We start from the raw sequence: 23910 nt of genomic DNA, 5'->3' as shown, positions 1-23910 counted from the left end.
TTATACGCACCAGGTGATAAGCTCCTCGGAGATCTAACTTGTTGTACACACAAGCGTCTTTCACCTGGTCGATAAGCTCAGGGATCAGGGGCAGAGGATAACGATTCTTAATCGTTATTTGATTTAGGGCGCGATAGTCTATACATGTTCTAAGGTCACCCTCTTTTTTCGGCATGAAGAACAAAGCTGAGGAGACAGGAGACTTGGACGGGCGAATAAAACCATTGGCTAGGTACTGATCTAAATACTGACGCAAATGTAGGTTCTCAGGTTCCATAAGAGCATAAATCCTACTACAAGGTAGTTGAGCATTGGGTACCAGATCGATTTGGCAATCATAAGACCGATGGGGAGGTAACGTGTTAGCCTGTTCCTTCTGAAAAACGTCTTGGAATTCTTGGTATTCTGACGGTAGCTGTACAGGGGTGGAAGTTGCTGAGGCTAGACCCATAACTGGATTTCTTGGGTAACAAGTTGGTTCACAATCAGGAAAACTTATCTTCTTTGCTCGCCAGTCAATTCTGGGATTATGTGTTTCTAACCAAGGAATTCCAAGAATTACTTGAAATTGTGGGGCCTTGATCACATCAAACACGATTGCTTCCCGATGTCCATCCTGACCTACCAGTGTCATTTCAACAGTGGAATGCGTTACAGGCCCCAAGGCTATTTCGGTTCCATCTACTGTAGTAATGACATCTTGGGTTACTTTCGGGCGGAGAGGGAGCTTAATCCTGGAAGCCAATTCACGGTCTATGTAATTTCCAATAGCTCCACTGTCGATGTATGCTTTTATAGCATGCAACAGCTGAGGCTGTTTTGGGTCCACGAGCACCATTGGCATGACAAAATGCGAGGTCAAAGAGTTTGTTTTCAAGCTCGGCAAGCGGACCCCTACGCTTGTCGGGCTAGGTCGTTTCCCGAATCAGGTGTCAATAAATCGTTATCAGTGGCTCCAACCACCTTCTTAGGTGGTTTAACCGGACAATTTCGAAGAAAGTGACCGGAAGTCCCGCAATACAGGAAAAGTTGCATTTGCCGCCTTCTCTCTCGTTCCTTCTGTGTTAATGGTCCTTTAACACCGCCGATTTGCATAGGTTCGGATACGTCGGTACTCTTGAAGTTGGCGTGGGTTTTGATCAGTACTCGGGTTTCTTACTTGAACCGATCTGCTTTTCTATTTTGAAGTCTGTGATCAAGTTGAACCACCAAGTCTATGTAGTCTGCGCAGACCTGGGGTGGATCTACTATCTCAGCTAGAACATCCTTAAGCTCTCCGCGCAGGCCTTGATGAAACAATGTGATCCTTTTGTTTTCTGGCCATCCAGTTTCCACAACCAGTCTATTAAAGGTGGCAACGTAGGACGGAAGATCCTGATTACCTTATCGTAAGGATAGCAGTTCGTTATCAAGGGCCTGTCCTTGAGAGTGTCGAGCAAACAATCCTTCCATGCTGGCCTGGAAACCCTGAAAATTCTGGAGAATGGGATCATCCTGATTTACCAATGGAATTGACCAATCGGCAGCACTGCCACTGAGGTAAGATAGTATAAAGGCTACCTTGGTCTGGTCGTTAGGGAAGGCCCCGGGTCTGCATAGAAAGTGTAAACGACATTGGTTCATAAAGACGGCATATTTCTTGGGATCCCCCGCAAAACGTTCAGGCGGGGCCAAAGGCATGTGTCCTGGTAGATTGATTTGTACCGGGTTATTCAAACCCATTGATGTGGAAGTATCTCCGGAATTAGGTAAAGGAGTGTGCCCTGCCTGGGCCTGCAATAACCTTTTGGCCATGTCATCTGTTCTTTCCTTGGATAGGATCAGTTCTCTTTTGAGAGCGTTAGTCTCCTGGCGGGCTGAGTGCACTTCTGCCCGTAATTCCCCCAAAAGCTGGGCCAGCTGATCTGTCTCGGAAGTCTCCATAGCGCCTGGGTGGGAAATTGTGGGAAGGCTTCGCGTTCTGTCACCCTCACCTGATTCCCACGGAGGCGCAGGTCTGGCTTCGAGTGCTGATGCTTCTTCTATGGTGAAGCGCAGGACTCTGAAGATGGACTCACTGGCTCGCAGGAATATTCCCCTGTGTGTGAAAAGGGAGTATTACCTACTGACGGAATAATGCTCAAGCCTCCCACTCCCTTCCAACCCTTCACAATACCCTTCCTCGATTCCCCGTGAAGTCTCACCTTAGGGACTGGAAGGATGAGTTCTCCATCCTGCTTCTGATGCAGGGGCGCGTTAAAACCCAGTTACTTCACTGGATTGAGGTTTGATGGGAGTTCAAATAAGCTTGACTATTCAGGTAAGGAGCTGTAAGAGTTCTGGAGCAAGTTCCAAAGTTCAAGCTTAATAATAATGTTCATTGTCTTATTGCTGCTAGCGCTTATGTCTTTTTCCCCTTAGGGGCCGGGGTTCGGAATGCCGGAGATATGGCGCCGACCCGAAGTGAAACGTGCAGTTCCAGTAAATGACAGGTAAGTTCTGGATGAGCGTTCGGGTAATGTCTTTGCATTCGCTCATTCAATGTCTTTGTCTTGTTTCCCCATAGGGGCCGGGGTCCGGAATGCCAGGTAGCGGCAGGACCCGAAATGAAATGGGAATGACCCAACAGGTAAGTCTTAGAAGGAAACTGAGCTTTTCCTATTCCCTTCCTTCTCTCACCTTGTGTTCTTGTCTTTGTCTCTCTAAGCTCTGGGAAGTGGCTGGGGATCCGGATGATCGCTGCTGAAGATGGAAGTGCCCAGGAAAGGTGAGTGAAATGCATCGCTGCAGCGATCGAAGCAAAATGCTTTTAAAATGATGTCTTCCCTTTCAGGATCGTTGGTGTGAAGTCTCTGTGATGCAGCTTTAGCAGGTAAGGTCTTCTTTCTCTCCAATTCTCTCTTAGCAGGTGACCCAGGGTGCTGACAGGCGTGGCTGAAGTCCAGATGCAGGAGCTGACACGGTGAGCGTCCAGCTGCGAGGAGCAGAACAACGCGAAGCGTGAGTTGCTGATCGGGCGTGGTTTAAATAGCTTCCAGTTATGTACCCTTCCACCGATCAGGTATGTATCCTTCCCCGACCACACCCAGGGGAAAGTAGTTCCACAGGTAAAGTAGTTCCATTCAAGCCTCAAGAGGGCCTGGATGTAGCAGCATGGTCTGCATCAGGTAGGTGCACCTTAAAACACTTGAACACATGTCTAGCTTTATGAGCCTGGCGCCAGGACAGGGGTCCAACATGAGCCTGGCGCCTAAGGCGCCAGGACTGTGTCCAAAGGGCCCCAGCTTGGGCCCGCTGGCACTTCCCTGGGGGAAATGATGCCTGCCTCTGGGGTTGCTGGGTCGGACCTGGCTCCTTGGAGGTAGGCATCGTGACATTCCCTGAGTGTGTATGTTTAATTTTGTTGTGAAACAAATGAGCCCAGGCCTGTCTTTTAGCGCCAAGGGTGTTATAAACATGAATGACTGATGACCAGCGGTTCGTTTTCACAGACCCAAGAGAGGTGGAGATTGTTGGGAAGGAACCAGGGTCCGCCCCGCGCCCCCCCCCCCGCACTCCTAAGCACTTTAGAGTTGGGCAAGACCTCTATTAGGCGCTATAATGGACTAGGCGGAAGGAGGGTCACTGGGAAGACTCATGCAAATATAATCACATACACAGACATGGGCAGGCACTGAAGAAGGCAGTTATTGTTTAAATATAAGGCGCAATTAACTATTAGAAGGATATATTTGTAATGTCAGATCCTGGGCATTCTATAATCTTAGTGCAGTAGATGAGTCAAACTCCCCCTCCTTCCCAGAAAGAATGCAGCCTGTAAGATTCTAAAAATTGACTGTAGGCGCATACACGGTGCTCGTCACTAAGGCTAGCACTGCCAGCACACAAAGTGACTCACCAGCGGTCTACCGTTCGTCAAGGGTCCATGCACGCTAAAAAAAGGAATCACATTTTCTGTGCGAGAAAATGAAGAATGGGACAGATAATCAGTATTACGTGCGGGGGGAACCTACAGGGCCCAGATAACATTAGCAGGAGGAGTGAAATATGGATAGAATGAATTAAAATTGTTTATAAAAATGGTTTAGTTTTTCCTGGGTCTAGGCCTCAAGATTTGTAAAAGTCTTAAGAGCTGCCGTGCGTTTCTGAATAAGGTAGCAACATGTAGAGCAGCATGTTCTGACAAAACCAATGACAATGAAAAAAAGGCGGCTTTGGAGCATCCCTAGTATGGAAGAAGGACAGATTAGGATGAAGCTATGGTCCATATCCAGTGACGCCACTACAGCAAGACAGGATTATATAAACCCATGCCTGGCACCACTTTGGCAGTAAGGAACGGAAGAGGGACAGGAGAAGACCGCTCAGGCAGCAGAGTCCTTTGCTACCATCTTCATTTTCGCAACATTAAACTTGTTATCCTTACAAGATGGACTTTTTGCCTTATTTCCCTAGAGGGGTGTATTTATTCTGGTGTGAGTGTAATTAGGGACACCCTTGCAAGTGGTGACTTTCCAGACATGATCCCAGTTTCCCCCGTACTTTGCCCAGGCCCAGTCACCAGGAAGGAGCCACACCAACCTACAGCGACCGGTCCCCCAAAATCAAAACAACACGTGATTCCAAATAAATCCTCTCTGCTCACTTAAGCGGGCGTTTCTCCAGAGAGTAAGACAGGCCAATATTGGGACCTCGTAACGGAGGAAACCTGGGTGAACATGCACATGTGAGTAGATTCTTGTAAGGGATAACAACAAGGGGACATGTATGTATGACAGTATGTTGGTATGAATGAAGTACAAGGTCAATGAAATAGAATTAATAGGACTTTTGGGTATGTGTTAAGGTATAGATTGAAAAGGACTTTTTGGTGATCTGTTATAGTATAGATTGGATAGGATTTCAGGTGATATGTTAAGGTATAGATTGGATAGGTGAGTTATGTATTGAAATTGTCACGTATTTCTGTTTTTCTACTTTTTATAATGGAGAAAGCGAGCCTCAGCGTATAAAGACTGAGAGGTAAGGGATCCTCAGCCATAATAGGTTGAGAAGGTAGTGCCACGCAGAATTCTTTTATGACAATAAAAGCAATGGGATCCTCAGCAAGTAAAAAAAAGCTGAGAAGGTAGTACTACGAGGATATAAGGAAAAATAAGTAGCGGCTCGGTCTAAGGCATGGGCCTGGATTTTAATCAATTATCTTTGTATATTTTCTCTTGCTGTCTTTTGTGGTAAAAAAGGAAAAAAGGAGGATGAGTTGCGGTGTGTGTGAAAAAGTGGAAAAGAATAAAGGAGGGAAAAAATGGGTTGATATGTATTTTTGTTTAACAAGCAGCAGCATGCGCAGCATAGCAGTAAGGTCTAAGTGAAGCATTAGAGACACGGGCAACATTATGGGGGAAGAAACCCCAATAAGACACATGCATAAGGTCCTGCCACTGTATTGTGACATGATAGACAAATATCAAACAATGGCTATTGGAAACAAAGGAAGGGGGGGTGTCCTTCTCCTGGCCAGAACAGGGCTCCCATAACAGAAGCAGGTTAATGTCCATCTTTTTAGCAGCAAAGTATAAGGAGAAAAAATTACAAAAAAGAAAAGAGATTCTAGATCTCTGGTGATTATGCGAGGATACGCAAGATCAGGAAAATGAAAAAGAGATCCAATGTATGGGGATATACCCCGTAACGCCTAAACCTGCAGTAGGCTATACAAATCCAGTCTATAAGCCTTCAGCGGTAGAGAAAGTGTCAACAACAGGATTATCAGGATTAGCAACTTGGGGGGGGGGGGGGAGACAAGAGCTTTTGCACCTCCTCCTCCATATAACCCATCCACAAGCGCCGACATGCCCATAGCATCAGTTTAGCCAGGGGGTCCACAAGCAGATATAAACGAGTTAAGAGCATTGCGGGAAAGGTTGGTCAGGTTACAAGAACCTGCAGGAGTACCACCAGAAATAAGAGTACCAGTGCAGAAAAAAGGGGATTGGAAGTCAGGAGATTTTTCGGTTAGATTCAACCCTGGGGCAATAAGAAATGTTTGTGTCGAAAATGATGATGGGGAGAGGGTATGGACGGTCCTGTGACAAGAAATAGAACAAGCAAGGGAAAATGAGTGGGAAGATTAAGGTGGTAGAAATAATGGAGAGGCAGGGCAAGAGAGATCAAGGAGAGGAGGCGGTGATAAACCTGTCCCCGCCACAAGAGGCAGTGAGAAGGGATAGACCAAGAAATAGACCAGATTTAATGGTGATAGTACAAGATCAGAAAAATACTAAAAAGGGGGCTGAAAACAAAATAGACATGCAGGTGCCTCTCGTATATAAAGGAGTAGGGATAACAGCATGTGCCATGGCCTCAAATCGACAAACATTATTTGATAAAAGCTCTCCTCCAGCTTACAGCCTGAGCCAGTAAACGGATCTAGGAATATGAGAAACGAACAGCAGGGGTAGCTTTAGCACTAGGAGACCTTAAGGGTTTACTGGTCGCCATAGTTGGGGAGACATGGGGTAGATCTTGCAGATAATGAACATGATAGAGCAGCCTTTAATATAGTAAGGGCGAGGGTATGGGATGCCCTACGAAAGATGTACCCAGATACCCCGGACTGACGTTCTTTAATGCAGTGCGCAATGGGTGATAAGGACCCAGTTAGGTTTATTCTTAAATAACAGGAAATGTGGAGAGTTGAGACAGCAAGGCAATGGGACCAGTCGGTACCATTTCCCTATCGTAAAGAGGGAATTACCAAAAGAGGTCCAGAAGGCATTAGATAAAATTGTGGGAGTTGAAGCCAAAGGGTGGGCGGAGATACAAAGTATAATAGTCCAACATTGTAATATCAAGGAGCGGGACAGGGAGACCGCCCAGAAGCGGCAAACAAACAATGCAAAACTAGTGGAAAAGAAACTAAATAAGGTTGTCGTCTGAGCACCGGTGATGGCACCGGCTCAGGGGGAAAGGATAGGAGATACTCAACAAATTGTAAATGCCACAATGGCGGCACTATGGGGCAAAGGAGGACAGTGACAATGGGGTGGGGGGAAGTAGCCCCAACCCACCGTGGCAGTATGAAGGAGCACCAAGGGGAAGAGGGGGATTTCGAGGAGCAAGAGCAGGAGGCTTTGGCGGGATAGGGCCCCGAGGAGGAGGATTGGGAACCGCAAAGCGCTGGTATTTCTGGAGATGGGGCATTTCGCAAGGGAATCCAGGAACAGGCCTGGGATGGGATGGGATTTAATTATGGGCCATCACCTCCAGGGCAGGGATTCCAAGGGCCTCAAGGAATGGGACCCCAACAATTTGGGCGAGGGGGTCATAATCAGTTCCCTTATGGGGCTGACAGGCAAGGGCAACGTAGGCAACAACTGCAGCAGGGTAAGGGAACACCATTCAACAGGATGGCAGGGGGAACAGGCACCCCCCGTCCCAAGGAGTTACAATGGGGCCCTTGGACAAATACATATTCTGATTAGGACAGCCCACAGAGGGCACTCATGTATCCAATCCAATTGACAACTGCACACCCTGAAGAGGAGCCCTTGGTGAAGGCAGAAATAGGAAACAAGCAATTTATATTTATGGTAGATTCAGGTGCAACTAAATCATGCATTATGGAGGTAAAACTCTTAGACACGCAGGGATCCTCTAGGGCTATTTCTACGGTTCCATACACCGAGGAGCTGGATATAAAAGTGGAAGGGAAGGTAGTATGAGGCCCCCTTGCTATATTCACAGAGTTCCCCTGTTAACTTGTTGGGTAGGGATCTGCTCAGGAAACTAAATGTAACTATATCATTCAAAGATCAAGGGGGAGTGTGTTCCACTCCAGGAATGTGTGTAGCTCGAGCAATAGTAATAATCGATGCAATGGCAAGGGAGTCAGTAGTCTGTGGAGTTCCTGTGGTCCTGGACATATTTGCCAGTGGCATCAAGGTACTAGCAAAAACAGTGCCTCAAATTGTGACAAAATGTTGCTGAGTGCCCACAGATTTTATTTTCCGACCCATGGTGCCACCCGAGGTGGTGGCGGGGACAATATTGTCATTAGATTTGCAAGGACTAGTAGTGTCAGACAAGAGAGTAGACCTGGTTAAACAGATCAGGATGGGTGTAGGTGGTGCACGGTACTATGTGTAGACCCGACAGTACAATTGTAGGAAATAACTGATGAGGATTTATTGGAGGACAGTGAGCAAAATGGGGAGATCCTTTTGGAAATCTGCATCCCCTGTGATGATTTGGTGCAGTATAGGAAGGTACAGTGCCCCCCCCCATGGCAGTGGTGACCCCGTCTTTATTTTGTGAGGAGGACATGCAATATGTGCCAGCACAGTTATGGACTGTTAATCCACATGATGTTGGGTTCCTGAGAGATGTTACCCCCAGTACAGATTACGTTTAAGTCAGGAGCAGTACTTCAGAGGGTGCAGCAGTAACCATTGTCAAGGGAAACAGAGGAAGGGATAAAAGGCACCATTCAGGCTCTATTAGAGCAAGGGATCGTTGTGCCATCCACGTCCCCGGGTAATACGGCCATATACCGAGTCAAGAAAGCAACCAGGGGGTAGTTGGAGGATGATCCAGGATGTTCGTCCTCTTAATAACGTGGTGCAGAAGGAGTTTCCGGTAGTTCCAAATCTGATGACAATACTATGTAGCATTCCCAAGACAGCAACGTACTTCACAGGGGTGGATCTGAAGAATGCTTTCTTCTCAATCCCACTCCACCCTGATTCATGGCATCTCACTGCGTTTACACATGGTCAACAGCGATTCAAGCACACGAGATTGCCTGAAGGGTACTGTGAAAGTCTGAATATTCGAGTGCTGATCACACCGACTTGGGAAATATTCAGGTGACTAGCACAATCCTCCAGTATGTGGATGATCTGCTGGTATGTAGTGAAAAGGAACATCGGTGCAGTAGGGATTCTATTGCATTACTGCAATTGATGGCTCACAAAGGGTACAAGGCGGATAAAAAGAAGCTACAATACTGCCAACAGGAGGTACTATACTTGGGGCAACTTATCTCTGCAAACAGGAAGAAAATACAACCAGATACGGCGGCGGCAGTACACGCCACGCCACCCCTATGCACAGTACTGTCAAGGAAATGCAGCTGTTTTTGGGCTTATGTAATTATTGTAGGGCATGGATCCTAGATGACGCAGCCTATACAAGGCCGCTGTTCAACAGTCTCAGAGAAGGACAGGAGACAAAAAACAGTCAATTGGGCTGGACTAAAGAAATGAATAGACAATTTGAGGACTTGAAAGAAGCTATTTGCACAGCCCCTGTTTTAGCAACTCTGATGGACGGTTCATGACAGCAGTATTGACCGAAAAGAGCACAATGGTCCACAGGCCATTGGCTTATTATAGTGGGATGCTCGACTCAGTCATGCAGGGACAGTTCGCGTGCGAACAAGCACTCGCAGCGGCTACATTTGCAATATTGAAACATTCCACTATTGTCATGGGGTGCTGTTATCTTGTTTGTGAACATTCACTATTCGCCATTTTGAAAAGGTCTAAATCGACCTTGATGACGCAGAGATTCTCTGCATATGAGAATATAATATCCAAACCTCATATTCACATAGTCCGATGTAGGACAGTGAATCCCACCACATTTGTGCAGAGGAATCCACTAATGATGACCTGAAAATGCATGACTGTGCTACATGAGGGTGAAGAGGATGGTAAATCTAAAGCTAGAGACAGGGCATTGACAGAAGGAGAGATAGTATATGGTGATGGGTCTTCAACAATTTACCAGGAGACAGGACGGAGGCATGCTGTGGCAGCAGTGGTGTGCGGTAAAGGGGGGCATGGGGGAGCACGAAGTTTTGATCATGAAAAGATTACCTATGCACTAATCAGCTCAGGCAGCAGAACTTGTCGCTCTTATTGAGGCATCCAGAGCCTCTCAGGGGCAGTGTGTCGCCATCTACTCAGACTCTGCATACGTCACAACAGTGCATGAGGGTCTGTCTCGGTGGAAGAGGAGAGGGTTTCAGAGGGCAGCTGGCTCCCCAGTGCAGCATGCAAGGCTGTTGGAAGAACTGATTGAAGCCTTATCATGGCACTCCACTGTCTCCGCTGTGGCAGTCAAATGCACTGCCCATACTAATGCCATGGATGAAATCTCTAAGGGCAACGCCGTTGGAGACCAGGCGGCCAAGTTGGCTGCCTATCTCCCGGATACAATGTTAACAGAGTGTACAGTGACCACCCCTGTAGAAAGCGAGACCACAGTTCCATACACAGAATTGCCCATATCACAGTTGCAAGGGAAAGCACCTGAGGAGGGAAAGGAGCTATGGTTATGAAGGGGATGCAAACAGTCTCGCACTGATTTATTGTGGAGGCAGGAGAGTTCTGGGAAGGTGGTGATGCCCCACTCTCTGAGGCATTTGAGCAACTACATTTCCCCTCCCATAGCTCCAAACAACATATTGTGGCAGATATTCAAAAGGACTGGTTTGTGCCAAACCTCCAAGAGAGCATTTCGGAAAAAGCAATACACTGTCTTGACATACCAAAGTTTTAGCACATGGATGACATTACGGACATTAAGAGGTACATTTCCTTGCCCTATGGGGCCGTTCCGTGAATTGCATATAGATTATGCAGATATGGGGGAAGGTGCAATGGATATACCTACCTTATTGTGGTGGTTTGCCCCTTTTCAAGGTGGGTGATGTGCACACCCAGATGCAAAGTGTGCAGCAGATTTCCTGGTCAAAGAAGTGTTTCAGCGATGGGGGGTGTGCGAAGTATTGAGATCAGATAATGGCACACATTTCTTTAATGCGCTATTTAAGCATGTTGCAGCGCTATTGGGCATAAAACATCTAATGTGCTAAATTTACCATCCTCAGGCTAATGGTGTTGTGCAGAGGATCAATGGGCTTTTGAAAAGTAAACTGTCAAAATTGTGTTCCTTGATGAAGAAAAACTGCGTACACCGTTTGTACTTGGCACTCTTCAGTTTAAGCACACAGCCTAGTAAGGACCACCATTTGACACCACATGAAATAGTCACAGGCAGGCGCATGCAAACCCCCATATCCAGTGAGGAAAGCGTCAGATGGACATCAAGCAGCACCAGTACTAGGAGAGGAATCATCATCCTGGAGGGGCAAGTGTTCACCGGCTACGCTGCACTCAGTACCTACTAGTAATCCCGGGAAAACAGCTGAAGGGAAAAGAAATGCTTGTCAAGGTGCCAACAGCCACTCCAGCACCTAAAGAAGCAGGAGGATTGCAGATCACACAAGAATTTCATATGCTGCCTTAAAAACACGATTTCAACGGCTGAGAAGAAAGAAGAGATCAAACTATGTCTCAAAAGACTCTTGCGCACTGCTCAGAGGAATACCTGAGTATTGACTGTTTAGCTCAGCAGAGACTTTCTTTTCATCTTTCTTTCTCCTACGGTACAAGCAGCTGTTAGCGCCAAGTGGGTACAGATCATCCGATGGGAGCTAGGTCCGGCTCGGCAATGATAGAGAGAATGGGTTCAACGCCATCAAAGTAGAGCTCTGTGCATTGAGACTCATGGCGATGCAAAACCGCTACATGCTGGATCTGTTAACAGGAATAGCAGGAGGAGTGTGTAAAAAGTTGGCACTTTTGTACCCCCGGAGGATGCTGACAATGGGACACTATACCACGTCATTGAGGCGGTGCACAATCTAGATGTTCAAATGAAGAATGAAGGTGGAGTGCAGAACACAGATTGGCTATCGCTTGCCATTGATTGGGTCCCGTCATGGCTGGGGGACAAATTAAAAATACTGTTGCCTGTTATCGTATTCTTCGTGGTCCTCTTCTGCATGTGCCAATTGGGTCTCCGATGTTCTGTCAATGTAGTTCTTAGTAGTGCAAAGATTATGGTATCAATAGGGGGTTCTAAAACACCTTGCCATACAATAAAGAGCGAAACTCAAACTGATATTTTTGGGGTTGTAGATTTTTCAGTGGGGATGAGTTTGTTACTGTAGAGGTAATGAAAGGGGGGAATGTTGGGAAGGAACCAGGGTCCTCCCGCACCCCCAAGCGCTTTAGAGTTAGGCAAGACCTCCTTTAGGCGCCATAATGGGCTAGGGGGGAGGAGGGGCACTGGGAAGGCTCTCTCATGCAAATATAATCACATACACAGTCATGGGCAAGCACTGAAGAAGGCAGTTATTTAAACATAAGGCGCAATTAACTATTAGCTGGATAGATTTGTAATATCAGATCCTAGGCATTCTAAAATCTTAGTGCGGTAGATGAGTCAATCTCTGCCTCCCTTCCCAGAAAGAATGCAGCCTGTGAGATTCTAAAAAATGACTACAGGCGCTTCCGCAGTGTTCGTCGATAAGGCTAGCACTGTCAGCACACGAATTGACTCAACGGCTGTCTACTGTCCGTCTAGGGTCCATTGAGGCTAAAATAAAGGATTTCCATGTTCTGTGCGACAAAATGACGAATGGGACAGATAAGTATTAAGTGTGGGGGGGCAACCTACAGGGCCCAGATAACATTAGCAGGAGGAGTTAAATGTGGACAGAATGAAAAATGTTTATTAAAATGTTTTGTTTTTCCTGCGGCTAGACTTCAAGGTTTGTAAATGTCTGCAGGGATGCAGTGTGTTTCTGAATAAGGTAGCAAAATGTAGAGCAGCATGTTCTGACAAAACTGCTGACAATGAAAAAAAGAAGGCTTTGGAGCATCCCTAGTATGGAAGACGGATTGGGATGAAGTCATGCTCCATATCCAGTGACGCCACTACAGCAAAACAGGACTATATAAAGCCCTGCCTAACACCCCTTTGGCAGGAAGGAACGGAAGAGGGACAGGAGAAGAGTGTTCAGGCAGCAGAGTCCTTTGCTACCATCCTCATTATTGTAAGATTAAACTTGCTATCCTTTCAAGATAGACTTTTTGCCTTATTTCCCTAGAAGAGTGTATTTATTTTGGTGTGAGCATAATTAGCGACACCCTTACAAGATAAGGGGCCTGTGGTCGCGCCTAATAGGCAATGAGGGCAAAAGGGTGTAATAAATGTCAACTTTTTACAATCCTCTGTCAACTCAATTTGATGGTATGCTGCTGAGAGGTCAAGTGAACACACTGGCCCCACTTACACAGTTCAACATTTCCAAAATGAGGCAACGGGTATCTATCAGAATGTTCTTGTTCAGCCCATGTAAGTCCACACGCATCCGAATCTCCCCAGACTTCGACACATACTATTATGATACTCACCCACTCGAACGACTATCGGTTCCATTATCCCTTCATTAGTCAACCTGCTGATTTCTTCTTCCACCTTTATCTTTAAAGAAAACGGTATGTTTTTGCCTTTGTGTACCACTGGTTGTGCCCCTTCTTTCAATACAATACGATGCCATACCTCTTCAAACATCCTATCCATGGTGCAAACACATCTGGATATAACTCTTCCGCTGTATTCTCTTTCATCTGTATGCTCAAAACAGGTTCCACTAATGCAAGGTCCAACTTCATCTCCAACACTGCCTGGTACTGCCACCCCAAAAAGTTGACTCTTCTCTTTGCGATATAGACCTTCACTACTGCCAGTCAAGCTCTAAATTCTGTAAAGGCCTGAAAGTAACCTATCAATGGTATTTTACTGCTTTCAAATCCCCCTGGATTTTTTATATCCAGTTTACACACTTATCTTCACACCAGCTTCCTCCAGTTCCTTTGCTTTCTTAAATATTATTATTGTGTACGGTGAACAACTCTCATCCATCAACTGACTTCCATTTCACTGAAATCTTCCATGTTGCGAGCTACCATTACTCTTTCCTCATCCGGATCTTCCTCCTCGTACACACACAACACTTTTCTTTTGCGGCACATTAACGCAAAATGTCCTTTTGGGCCACATATTAAGCACATATGATATGATAGGTTACATCTTCCCAATGCTGGACAGTTCTTCGAAGACGCATAGTGTCCTACCCATCCACATCTGTAACAATTCCCTCTTTCCTGCTTCCGAGCACCTTTTTTATTCCATGCTCGATGCAGTTTGAGATTTATATCTCCTGCTATCCTTAATTGTATCTTCCTCATTCCACTTTTTTCCCCTCCAAATTTCACTTATGCCACACTCTTTTGGCACTGTCACGCTTGATTTCAAACTTCCCTTTACTACTTCTTTATTTTTCTTCATCACCTTTGCACACAACTCTGTGTTTTCTACCTTTTTAGCAACTGCCATTGTTTCTTCCAGGGAGAGGTCCCCTCATATCCACAACTGTTCCTGGATCACTGAATTGTGTTTGTGCATTATGATCTGGTCACAGACAAATTCCAGACATTAACCCTGCTCCAAACCTGCAGAACTTTGCCAGATTACATAGGGCCGTAACATACTCTTCAGTAGCTTCTCCCAATCTCTGCTTGCGCAGATAAAAATTGAACCGGTTTATAGCTGTGTTTGTTTATGGGGCATAATATGCATCCAGCTGTTTCAAAGCATAGTAATAAACATTGACATCACCACCCTCCGTCGGCGGCAGCAGCAGTGGAAATTCCCTAAATTTTCTGTCCTTCGGTACCCAGAGCATGGAGCAGCAACTACTACTTCTTCTTTTCCTCTGTAATCCCTACTTGTTCTACTGCCCCTAAATAGTTGCCCCAATATTCCTTCCAGTCCCACCCTGGTATCAGCGGTTCCATTGGGTTGGCGACAAAACATGATGGGGGTGAATTGTGATAGCCTGCATTTCCGTTTGTGCTTATTTCTGAAGTGATTACTCTCTTTCTGGTAGCATTTGTCTATAATCTCCGTCAACTCCTTGTTTGCTTTTTTTACCCCAATCAACTTACACTATTATAATCCTTTTTGTTCCGCATTGGCCCCTGTATTCTTTGATCTTCTCGATCTCCAAAGGCATATCACCTTACTTATACGTCGTCCCTACAATTGCCTCTTAGCACCTGAGGCGTAGTCTTCGCTACGCGGCATGCTCAAGGCTCACGCTTATTTCGGCTCTGAAGCCCCTCGACTGTGAGTGAAGGTCCGTCCATGAAGGGCCCTGCTGCCATCTGCTGGCCATCCGCCACTCCTCCCCTTTCTTCTCTGGCGAGGTGTCAGGGCACAGCTACAGCATTTGTTGGCTCTGCAGCGCCGTCTGTCCGCCGGGCTATCACCATTGCTGCTGCTCGTTGCCAGTATGATGTATCCACACACAGAGGCCAGTTTGGGGTATTAATGTAAGCTAGACCACCCTCCAGGCCACCACCAACCGTCAGTTCTATTTCCCCAGTAACCTTCCACCCCATTCGATCTAAGAAATCAATACAACACACTACTCCTAATCATGTGCATTCTTGTAGTGACACGAAATTATGCTGTTTTACTCTGTCATGTGATAGGAGTCTGTATCGAAACAATGTAACCTTCTTAAAACATGTGTGTTATAATTTGGTTAAGACAGGTGTATTATAATTTTGTTAAGCTCTTACAACTTTGAAAAAGAATAAAGTTGAGTGTTTAAAAAATAAACAGTGCCTCCATGGAAACGTGCCCGACGATATGGCGTTTGCCTACCTTACAGCAGAGGTTATGCACGCCAGATTATTTATCACCTTGAATCACTTGTCACAAACATATTTATGTTCCTCGACCCCAGAATTATATTTATCCTATTGGTGTTGTCAATCAGGAAATATCAAGAGTAGAGCACTGGCAGTTCATGTTCTTGTGTAACCTCTGCACGGCTACTAACGCCACCAGTTGTGTATGTATTGTGATAGAGTCACTGAGCCAGTCAATGTTTGAACGCCAAGAAATAGACAATAAGTAAATCGGTAACTGTGTTAAATAACCACAAGTTATTAACGATAAATGTAATAAATACTTTTTTAACTAATAGAAAATACCAAAAAGTTACCAAATAATGTTTTGGGGGGTCTCCCCCGCAAGCCCTGCTTCCACAGGATATAACCCTACCCCAAAACCCACACCCGTTTGAATCCCTTACCCCAACCCCCATATATATGTGTAATACAAAAGGTGGTGCTATCTCAGTATTTTCTATTCGTTCAAAAAGTTATTCATTATTTTATATTCGTTAATATCACTGGATACTGTAAATACATTTCGTCCCTTCTAATATAATTCTGCCAAGACGGATAATTGTCTCAAAAGGTTTCCAGCACGGAAAGATTATGGTACAGTTGCATTAAAACCGACTGTGCCATTTGTCACCTTACCTGCAAGTGAAGGAAGTGACTGAATGTGTTTTTGCTCATAGGTACGCTGATGAGATCTACTGGGGATCACTACAACGTTAGGAGGTAGTCTAAAGTATTAAGCATGACGAAAAAAGGCTAAAATATACTAGAACGCCATTTTTTGAAAGTAGCCAAAAAGAGATGAAAATGTTTGTGTTCAACTGATTAGGCCTAAATCTAGACTTCAACACAATGATACATCTTTGGATAGCAGGCAGTTACTGGATGATGGAATGCTCTTTAAATAATGTTCAAATTATTTCTAAGACTAGTAAAAAGGATTCTGCTGAATAAAAAGTATGAGAAATATTGCCAAAACCTCACTAACAAAAACATAAGTCTGCTCCCTCTCATCTACTGCTAGCAAACAAAGTGTCACATTGAGCTCTTGAGCTACAATTCAAGTAAGGCAATGCTGATTCCGTAGTCATTATAAAAGCAGGGACAGAAAAAAAAAAAAGAATATTCTGTTTAAGCATCAAGCCGACATGTTACAAATAAAGGAAAATAAAAACAAAACATCCCTTAAATATACATTATTTATGGAAAGAAATCTTGGATAGGGCATGCATAGACTAAGTACACAGGTTCTTCCGTTTCAACAGCATATTACAAGGCCACGCAAAATCTTAATCCAACTAGCCCTGCAGGGCGAGTTCTTTAGTTTACATACTCGACAAGGGAAATGTAAAGGTGATGGTGAAAACATATTTACCAGTGCTTTTTGTAGAATGGTGCATGTAACCACAAACACACTTCATATTTCGTGCAATGCTGTCACCCAAAAGCCAGCCATGCAAAATGAAACTTATTTGCCATTTATTGTAACCAAAGTGTGTTTGCAGTTAATGTCAAATCTAAGTTTCAAACTTTGACATACTCGCCAGCAAGGTGGAGTACAACGCAAATGGCAATTGTCCTTCATAAAATCTACTTTCCACTGCAAGTGGGCAAGTAGATTTTCCAACTCTGACCGGGGAGTGCTGGTTTTGGATAAAAGGTGTCAAATGGACCCCAAAAGTTTAAGAAATAATGGGCACATGTTCTTACTAAAGCTCTGCTTCCTTTCTAATTGTTTCAACATGCCTGGATTTTGGGAATAGATTGTCAGAGACATTTCCTAATATATGCTAAAGGAGTACTTTTATTTGAATGAAAAGTAAAATTTGAAGGCTAAAATGACAGGTGTGAACTCTAAGGAGATCATACGCTTAGCCAATAATGCTAGAGTCCGCAGGCTTCAGCTGCCAGTAAAATCCTGGGGGTCCAAGCAACTGGCCCAAGCAAAGCCAAAAGGGGGTTATGCAATTAGTACTGCAGAACGTTGTCCTATGGTGTCAATAGCTTTTTTTCTCTTCAAGCTTTGAAAAGGCACAACTGACGTTAAAACGTCTAAAAGAACTACAAGGTAAGCTTGCTGGTGAAGAACAAAGGAAAATCGAACTACCCAAAATCCCCCTTCTTAATTTCCTTGGTGGCCATGAACTGAAAACAGGCTTGAGGATGGAGAGCAGTGGCATGAAGCTGCCAAGTGAGGGAAGGAGTAGATGGGATGTTCTGCAAAGGCAGGATGTAGTGGAAAAGAAAGGTGGGTCTGGTGTAAATAGGAGGTGGCTCTGGAAGAAAGGCACCAGAAGTCAGGGCCAACCACAGACTTACACCAGTTGATTTAGCTTGCGTTCTGGCACTCCCGAATGGATGGCTTCTTGTCCTATGGGGCTAAAAAAAACTTGCAGCGCTCAATACAGCAGAAACAGCACCAATAAAACCCCCAGGTGCCGGCAAGGAAGAGGCAATCATGAACCCTTTCACATGTAGTTGTGGGATAAGAACAGAGATGCCCGTTTTACATACACAAGAACCATTCCAGACTACTCTATAACACTATTGGCAAAAAAATCATCTTCTGGTTCTTAATGGGCCTTTTAAACATCATGTGAAAACGTTCTGCTTGGGGCCTCATAAAACAGTATGGCATTTCTGGTAAAAACCTGTTATTTAAAATATTATAGGTTATGAGTTGGGATTACATAGGATGTTTCCCACACAGTGTGCAGGTGGTTCTGTGCTGATCGAGGAAAATCCATCTAAGTCGATTTCAACCAATGTGTTTTCGTGCGATCCATTTCATCGCAATTATATGCAGGGGAGGACCACTGCAGCCCCTCCCCTTCAACCGCTCATTACCCTTACCCACCCCCTCGCATATATTTGCGGTAAAATTCGATTAAAAAAAATGTGTTGAATTCGACAAATTATTCTGCCTCGCAAACTACCTATCACGTGCAGATGAAGTACTGAATTAGGTAAATATAGGCAATTTACCAAACAGTAAATATCTGATGCAATTCAAACAGCGATTTATTTTTAGAAAAAGGGGGAGCTTTTAAAAAATATATTGTCACGCTCCCATAACGAGGCCCTAAAAATCTGGCCACTTTAAAATTTGAGGAGTGCCGTGAAATTGGCTCGCGATTAAAATCATTCAACCTCTGGCATTTGCTACCACCCAAAAGTTCATGTCAGAACTTTACGAGAGGGACAGGAAACAGCCAATTTGCACAATGTCAACATCTCTGCTAGCCCAAGTACATAGAAGGTAAACAATGCAACTTCTGTAACCCCTATAAAAGTTACAAACTGTCCATCTCTGCCAAATGATGAACATATTTAGCACTGTTGCTTCTATGTCTTTCATAAATGTGATACCCAGGGCATCTGTTTCCATAGCAAACTTTTTTATTTTAAGAAAAACTTCATGGTGAGAATCAAGATTTGCCATTTGAAAGGGTCAATAGGGATGCATGCCGATTGCACATATAAACCAAACTTAACTACAGTGAAAAATAAGAAAGAATAGTTTGCAACAAAAAAATTAAAATACTGTTTAACATCTGCCTTTCCAGATCACCAAATATAACTGATAATAAAAAAGTACCAGGGAATTCAGGTAGCTTGATTGAGCATCTAAATTCTAGTTCCGTGGCTTCCTCCAGTGAAACTAGCTAGCCGCTCCATCGGCCTGCCCCTTGCCTCAAGTACCGGGGAATTCAGGTAGCTTGATTGAGCATCTAAATTCTAGTGTCGTGGCTTCCTCCGGTAAAACTAACTAGCCGCTCCACCAGCCTGCCCCTTGCCTCAAGTGTGAAGAATCTCAACTGTTTTGGCTTCCTTCATCTCGAACCGCTGGTCAACCCTGAGCCATCTGCTTGAAACTTCACTGCAACAAGCTGCTTCTAGGGGATAGTAAGTTTTTTTTTTCGGAATGCCAAGTGTCAGCCTATAAACTCCCATGAAAAGCAAAGAGGGCAAACTGAAGCTCTGCCACTTGGCACTAAAGTTCAATGAAAGAGGGCCATCCAATGGCAATGGGCAACATGAAACAAGATTTCCTGTGATACGTTCACCATCATACCAGTTTAAAAGAAGCCTTGTGGGAGATGCGCTCCAGGAAAAACTAAAGCTAACAAAGAAAATCTTGGGTGGCCTGTTTAAAGTCACACATATGAGCTGCAAATGAAAGCCTTCCAATTATGTATGGGCCCGATTTACAATAGCGTTTTACAATGGCGCAGTGCCATTGGAAAACGCTTTGTAAATCAGCCCCATGGTTCTATTTATTTTCTGCACTGAACACCCAATTTGCATGAACCAAAATAAAAAGGAGCTTGGAGATTTTGATCTTGCTTTGTACCCTAGTGCTTGGCCAGATTAACCCAGAATACAAACAGGGGCTACTTTTAACTTCCAAGACAACTGAAGCAATACAATATACATATGTGACAATACACATGACAACTTTGTTGGCCATATGAATTGGCTAGAAATATGCACCGTAATCCTTTTTATTGTGAAAATCATAACCAGCCAATAAAAGAGATGTTATAATTTTTGGGGAAAGTGATTATTGCTAGATTTTAATTTTGAAGCTAGATTTGATACACACACATACAAACACAGCTGGATCCCTGTTCTCCAGGACTCCCTTTGTCACAGCCTATATCCAAGAGCTACGTTTAGCTCCTGCGTATCAACTCTCTATTTTGATCTCTGCACTGCCATACTGCTGCAAATTACAGTGAGGGAAAACCTACACACATGGTAGAACGTACATGCATTTCTTATTCCTTTAACAACCAGGCATTGCTGGACATTCATTTTTAAGTTCGGCCATTTGAAATAAGTGATAATGGAATTCTGCAGCACAAATGGTGCGCAAAAAGAAAGAATGTTTGATTTTAAGGGTTTCCTTATTACTCTGCCCTCAAAAATACAACTATTCTTTAGGTTATCAAGGAAGATGCTTCGGTTTATAGCGAGGGATGTTAAGTGTATGAGAATTAAAGAAAAACATGTTAACATGTAATCTCTGGCAATTTCAGAAAGGACGCCAAAATGATAGTCTTTTTCCCGTTATGCACAAGAATAAAGGAGCGGTAACGAATGCATATGTGTTCCAACAGGGCACCCGATTTGTGTAGAACTGTCAACAAAAAACGGGAAAGCCCAACAAGGACCGTTGCGCTGGAATTCTATTGAGAGCACTCCTGCCATTTCCTGCTACAAAATTTGAAACAAATATCCCCATGTGCAAAGTTCTGGCACAACAGCAGACTTGTAAATTTGTGCAAACACTCAACTAAATTTACCACATTTACAGCTAAGGCTCAAGGCTGATTTAGTGTGTTTGCTTTACTAGATGGACTTGTTAACATGTACAAATTAGCGCATTTTGAAACGGGCATCAGGAATAATCTTTCTTTTTACGTTTGAGTAAAGACAGGGTAGAATGTGAAACCTCGAGCATGGTCACCATATTATAATGTTGGGCATTGCTTCAGGGCTCGAAATTAAGATTGGATAAACAGGGGCTAAAAGCAGCTCCTGGGTATTCAGCATTAACTAGTGACCAGGAGCTACCACTGTGGAACGAGAAGCTAATACATAGCGTTACACAACTCTAACTTCCTCATGAGATGGAAACATATCATTTGTCCATTATTTATGACTCATTTTTTTTAAATGTTGCATAGATGGTCCCAAATGAAGGGGATTCGTTTGGCGTGGGAGCCAAAAAGTAACTCCTGGTAGCTGTTGTTGTCAAGCTAACAATCTCTTCTAGGCCACAGCCCAGGATCTAAATAATTCCCAGCTCCCCTCAATTTCCAACCAAGTTGCTTTTGCCAAAATGAAGATTACTGGTGTACTAGACCAATGCCAACGTTAGCTTACTGGGGAGAGGGAAGCGTGTGTAAAAATCTCTAGTTTTTAAGAGTAATTCTCATTCATACGAAACGTTTCTGTTTTTATTTTCCACTTCCTGCATACTACAATAAATTCTACCACAAATCAATGTGCGATCAAGAAATCTTCGATTGGCCATGACCCATGCTGCCTTGGCAGACTTACAAAGTATGGTGCAAGCGTAGCAATAAAATACAAGGCCTAAACCAGACCAACATGTTTGCACGATGTGCATGTGTGCGTAATAGCTATCACCGAATAACACAGTCCGATGACAGTGGCATTTAAAGTGCCCACAAACAACACATCTGACACCCAAGCATATTTCAAGAGAAAAAAGGCACAGCGAGTTCCTTCTTGGAAACAGTGGCGATCATACTTTTGTTTTGTGGGAGGGGTGTCAACAATGGCGTCTAACTATGTAAAATTGAAATGAATTCAGGGTGCTAAAGAATTGACGTCTCCGCTTGACGAGTTATTTCCGAGGGTTTTTGCTGCAACCGCCATGCATGCATGAGTGATCACTGATACATACATTCATATTTTGAAACCCCTCCCTCAAAACTACAAGAACACAAAGGGTAGGACGTTTATCTTTTTTGTAAGTGATTTTTGCTTTTACAGAAAGGAAAATACATGGTGCTCTCTCCCTGCCCTCCCACTCTGTCCCCACACACATTACAAACGGATATAAGAATGTTACTCGACCTTTCGTCCTCCCCTGCTTCGCGCTCAGAGCCGGGGCTGCGCTTGTCTAGTGCGGGGTTGGGGGGGCTGGAGAACAGGCTCTCAAAGGCCATGGCCGCGGCGGCCGCCCGCACTTCGGGGATACAAATTAAACAGAATGTTCTTTTTTTGGTACCGTCCTCCCGGGCCCGAGGGCTGGGGACTGTCACATTGTTTGCGGTTTCTTTTTTTTTTTTTCAACACAGACTCGAGGTGGCGGTTCCCACCCTCCTGCTTTTCCCGGGGCTCTACTGTTACACTGACTGCGGCTGCCTACGCAGCTCCAAGCCTTCGCCTTTTATTTACCAACTGGGCGGTAGTGGGAGGCGCGCGACCACGCCAACCGCCGCAGCCGCCCCTAGTAACCGACCAGAGGCAACAACAATCAAAATACCGCCAGCGGGGCGGCCGCCCGAGGAAGAGGGTTCGGGACGGAAAATGAACGGATGGCGAGTGATGAGGCGGTGCAGACTGCGTCATTACAGATCCGATGACCTCAACGGGTTACACAATTGAGTGAGTAAAACAAAAGAAGGACAAGTCAGACGAGAATGGTCCCCAGCCTGGATTCTCATCATTCCTTAATTCAAGAAGAAACTTCAAGGGAGGCATCAGCGTTTTTCTCGCACTACTCTAAAGCAATCCCATATTCTTTGTCTAGTACCTTAGCCAAGCTGTGTGTGCAAAAAAACAACAAATACACTTTCTTCTTTGCTTATCTAAAAACATTGAGGTACTAGAACGCGCTTGCCAATATCATCTTCAATATGTTTAAAAACTGATTAACTTCAGAAACTCATTTTCTCATTGCTCAGCTATAAATTCTTTTCAGCCCTTCCTTTTGTTTGGCATTTGATTCAAAATATTCCATTGCAAAATGTCCGATCTACTCGCTCGTAAGTGGGCATGTCTTAGATAATTGCGTCCGCTTTCTAGGTCTACGATTCTAAATATTTTCCCACCAAACTGCAGGGAGGACAAATCCCGGGGAGTTTGGGCGGGGCTTCTGTATCATACACGCCCACTGTCAGTTCCGGGGCCTATCAACATGTTAAACCCCTAAAGTGGGTGGGCCAGAAAGGTACTGTTAAACTAAAGGTTCGCAATAAGCTGGTTACTTACCGGACATCTTCATTAGGCCTGGTCATATCTTGCTCTTCACAGTCCTTACTTATGTTGTCCCGACCTCCATCTCGCGAATCCATTCGATCTTTTCATTATAGCGTGCCTCCCCTGAGAGTATAACACTCCCCGTCCTCCACAGTGCCAATTCGATACCTCGTAACACATCTTCTCAATTCACTCTCTTTAGACAGGTATCATCCGCCTTGTAAACAGCTGAATCACTCGCCAAGCCACGAATACTCCCATACACTTCAATGGGTTCTCACCCACCAAAAATAAAATGAGGCGTTTTCACCCTCCCTGACGACCGACACAAAAGGTGGAGAGCTATTAATCATTGCTCTTTTTCAAGCTGCACCAGGGCAGGTGAGGAGGGGTGCAAACACTGTGATAAGGAAGAGTTGGACTAGGAGTACTGAAGATTACTGTTAACATACATGCCAACATTTTGTAGCACCTGGGAGGGAGATTCTCTCAGCGAATGCAGGAGAATTTAATTTCAGACATTCAATTGTATTGGCATTAGAATTATTTTAGTAGGGAGACAGTAAAAAATAGC

The 23910-nt window shown here is 44.5% G+C and overlaps 1 protein-coding gene across 3 annotated transcripts in view; it reads right to left on the bottom strand.

Moving 5' to 3' along the window:
- ZC3H6 (zinc finger CCCH-type containing 6) overlaps window positions 1–23641 on the bottom strand; it is a 1150225-nt gene extending 1126584 nt beyond the window's left edge. For 2 of the 3 annotated variants that reach the window (XM_069607786.1, XM_069607787.1), the window contains exon 1: window positions 22209–22712. In XM_069607786.1, the coding sequence (XP_069463887.1) occupies window positions 22209–22300 (92 nt within the window). In that variant the 5' untranslated portion in view covers window positions 22301–22712. Of the gene's footprint in view, window positions 1–22208; window positions 22713–23348 lie in introns of those variants that run through there. The other variant, XM_069607788.1, reaches the window with a different exon arrangement.
- Between the last annotated feature and the right edge of the window lie 269 nt (window positions 23642–23910).

This window comes from Ambystoma mexicanum, chromosome 4q, assembly GCF_040938575.1.
Source record: "Ambystoma mexicanum isolate Mex_15411 chromosome 4q, UKY_AmexF1_1, whole genome shotgun sequence".
Lineage (NCBI taxonomy): Eukaryota > Metazoa > Chordata > Amphibia > Caudata > Ambystomatidae > Ambystoma > Ambystoma mexicanum.
Note: the sequence above shows the minus strand (reverse complement) of the source record. Positions and strands in the feature narration are given on the sequence as shown.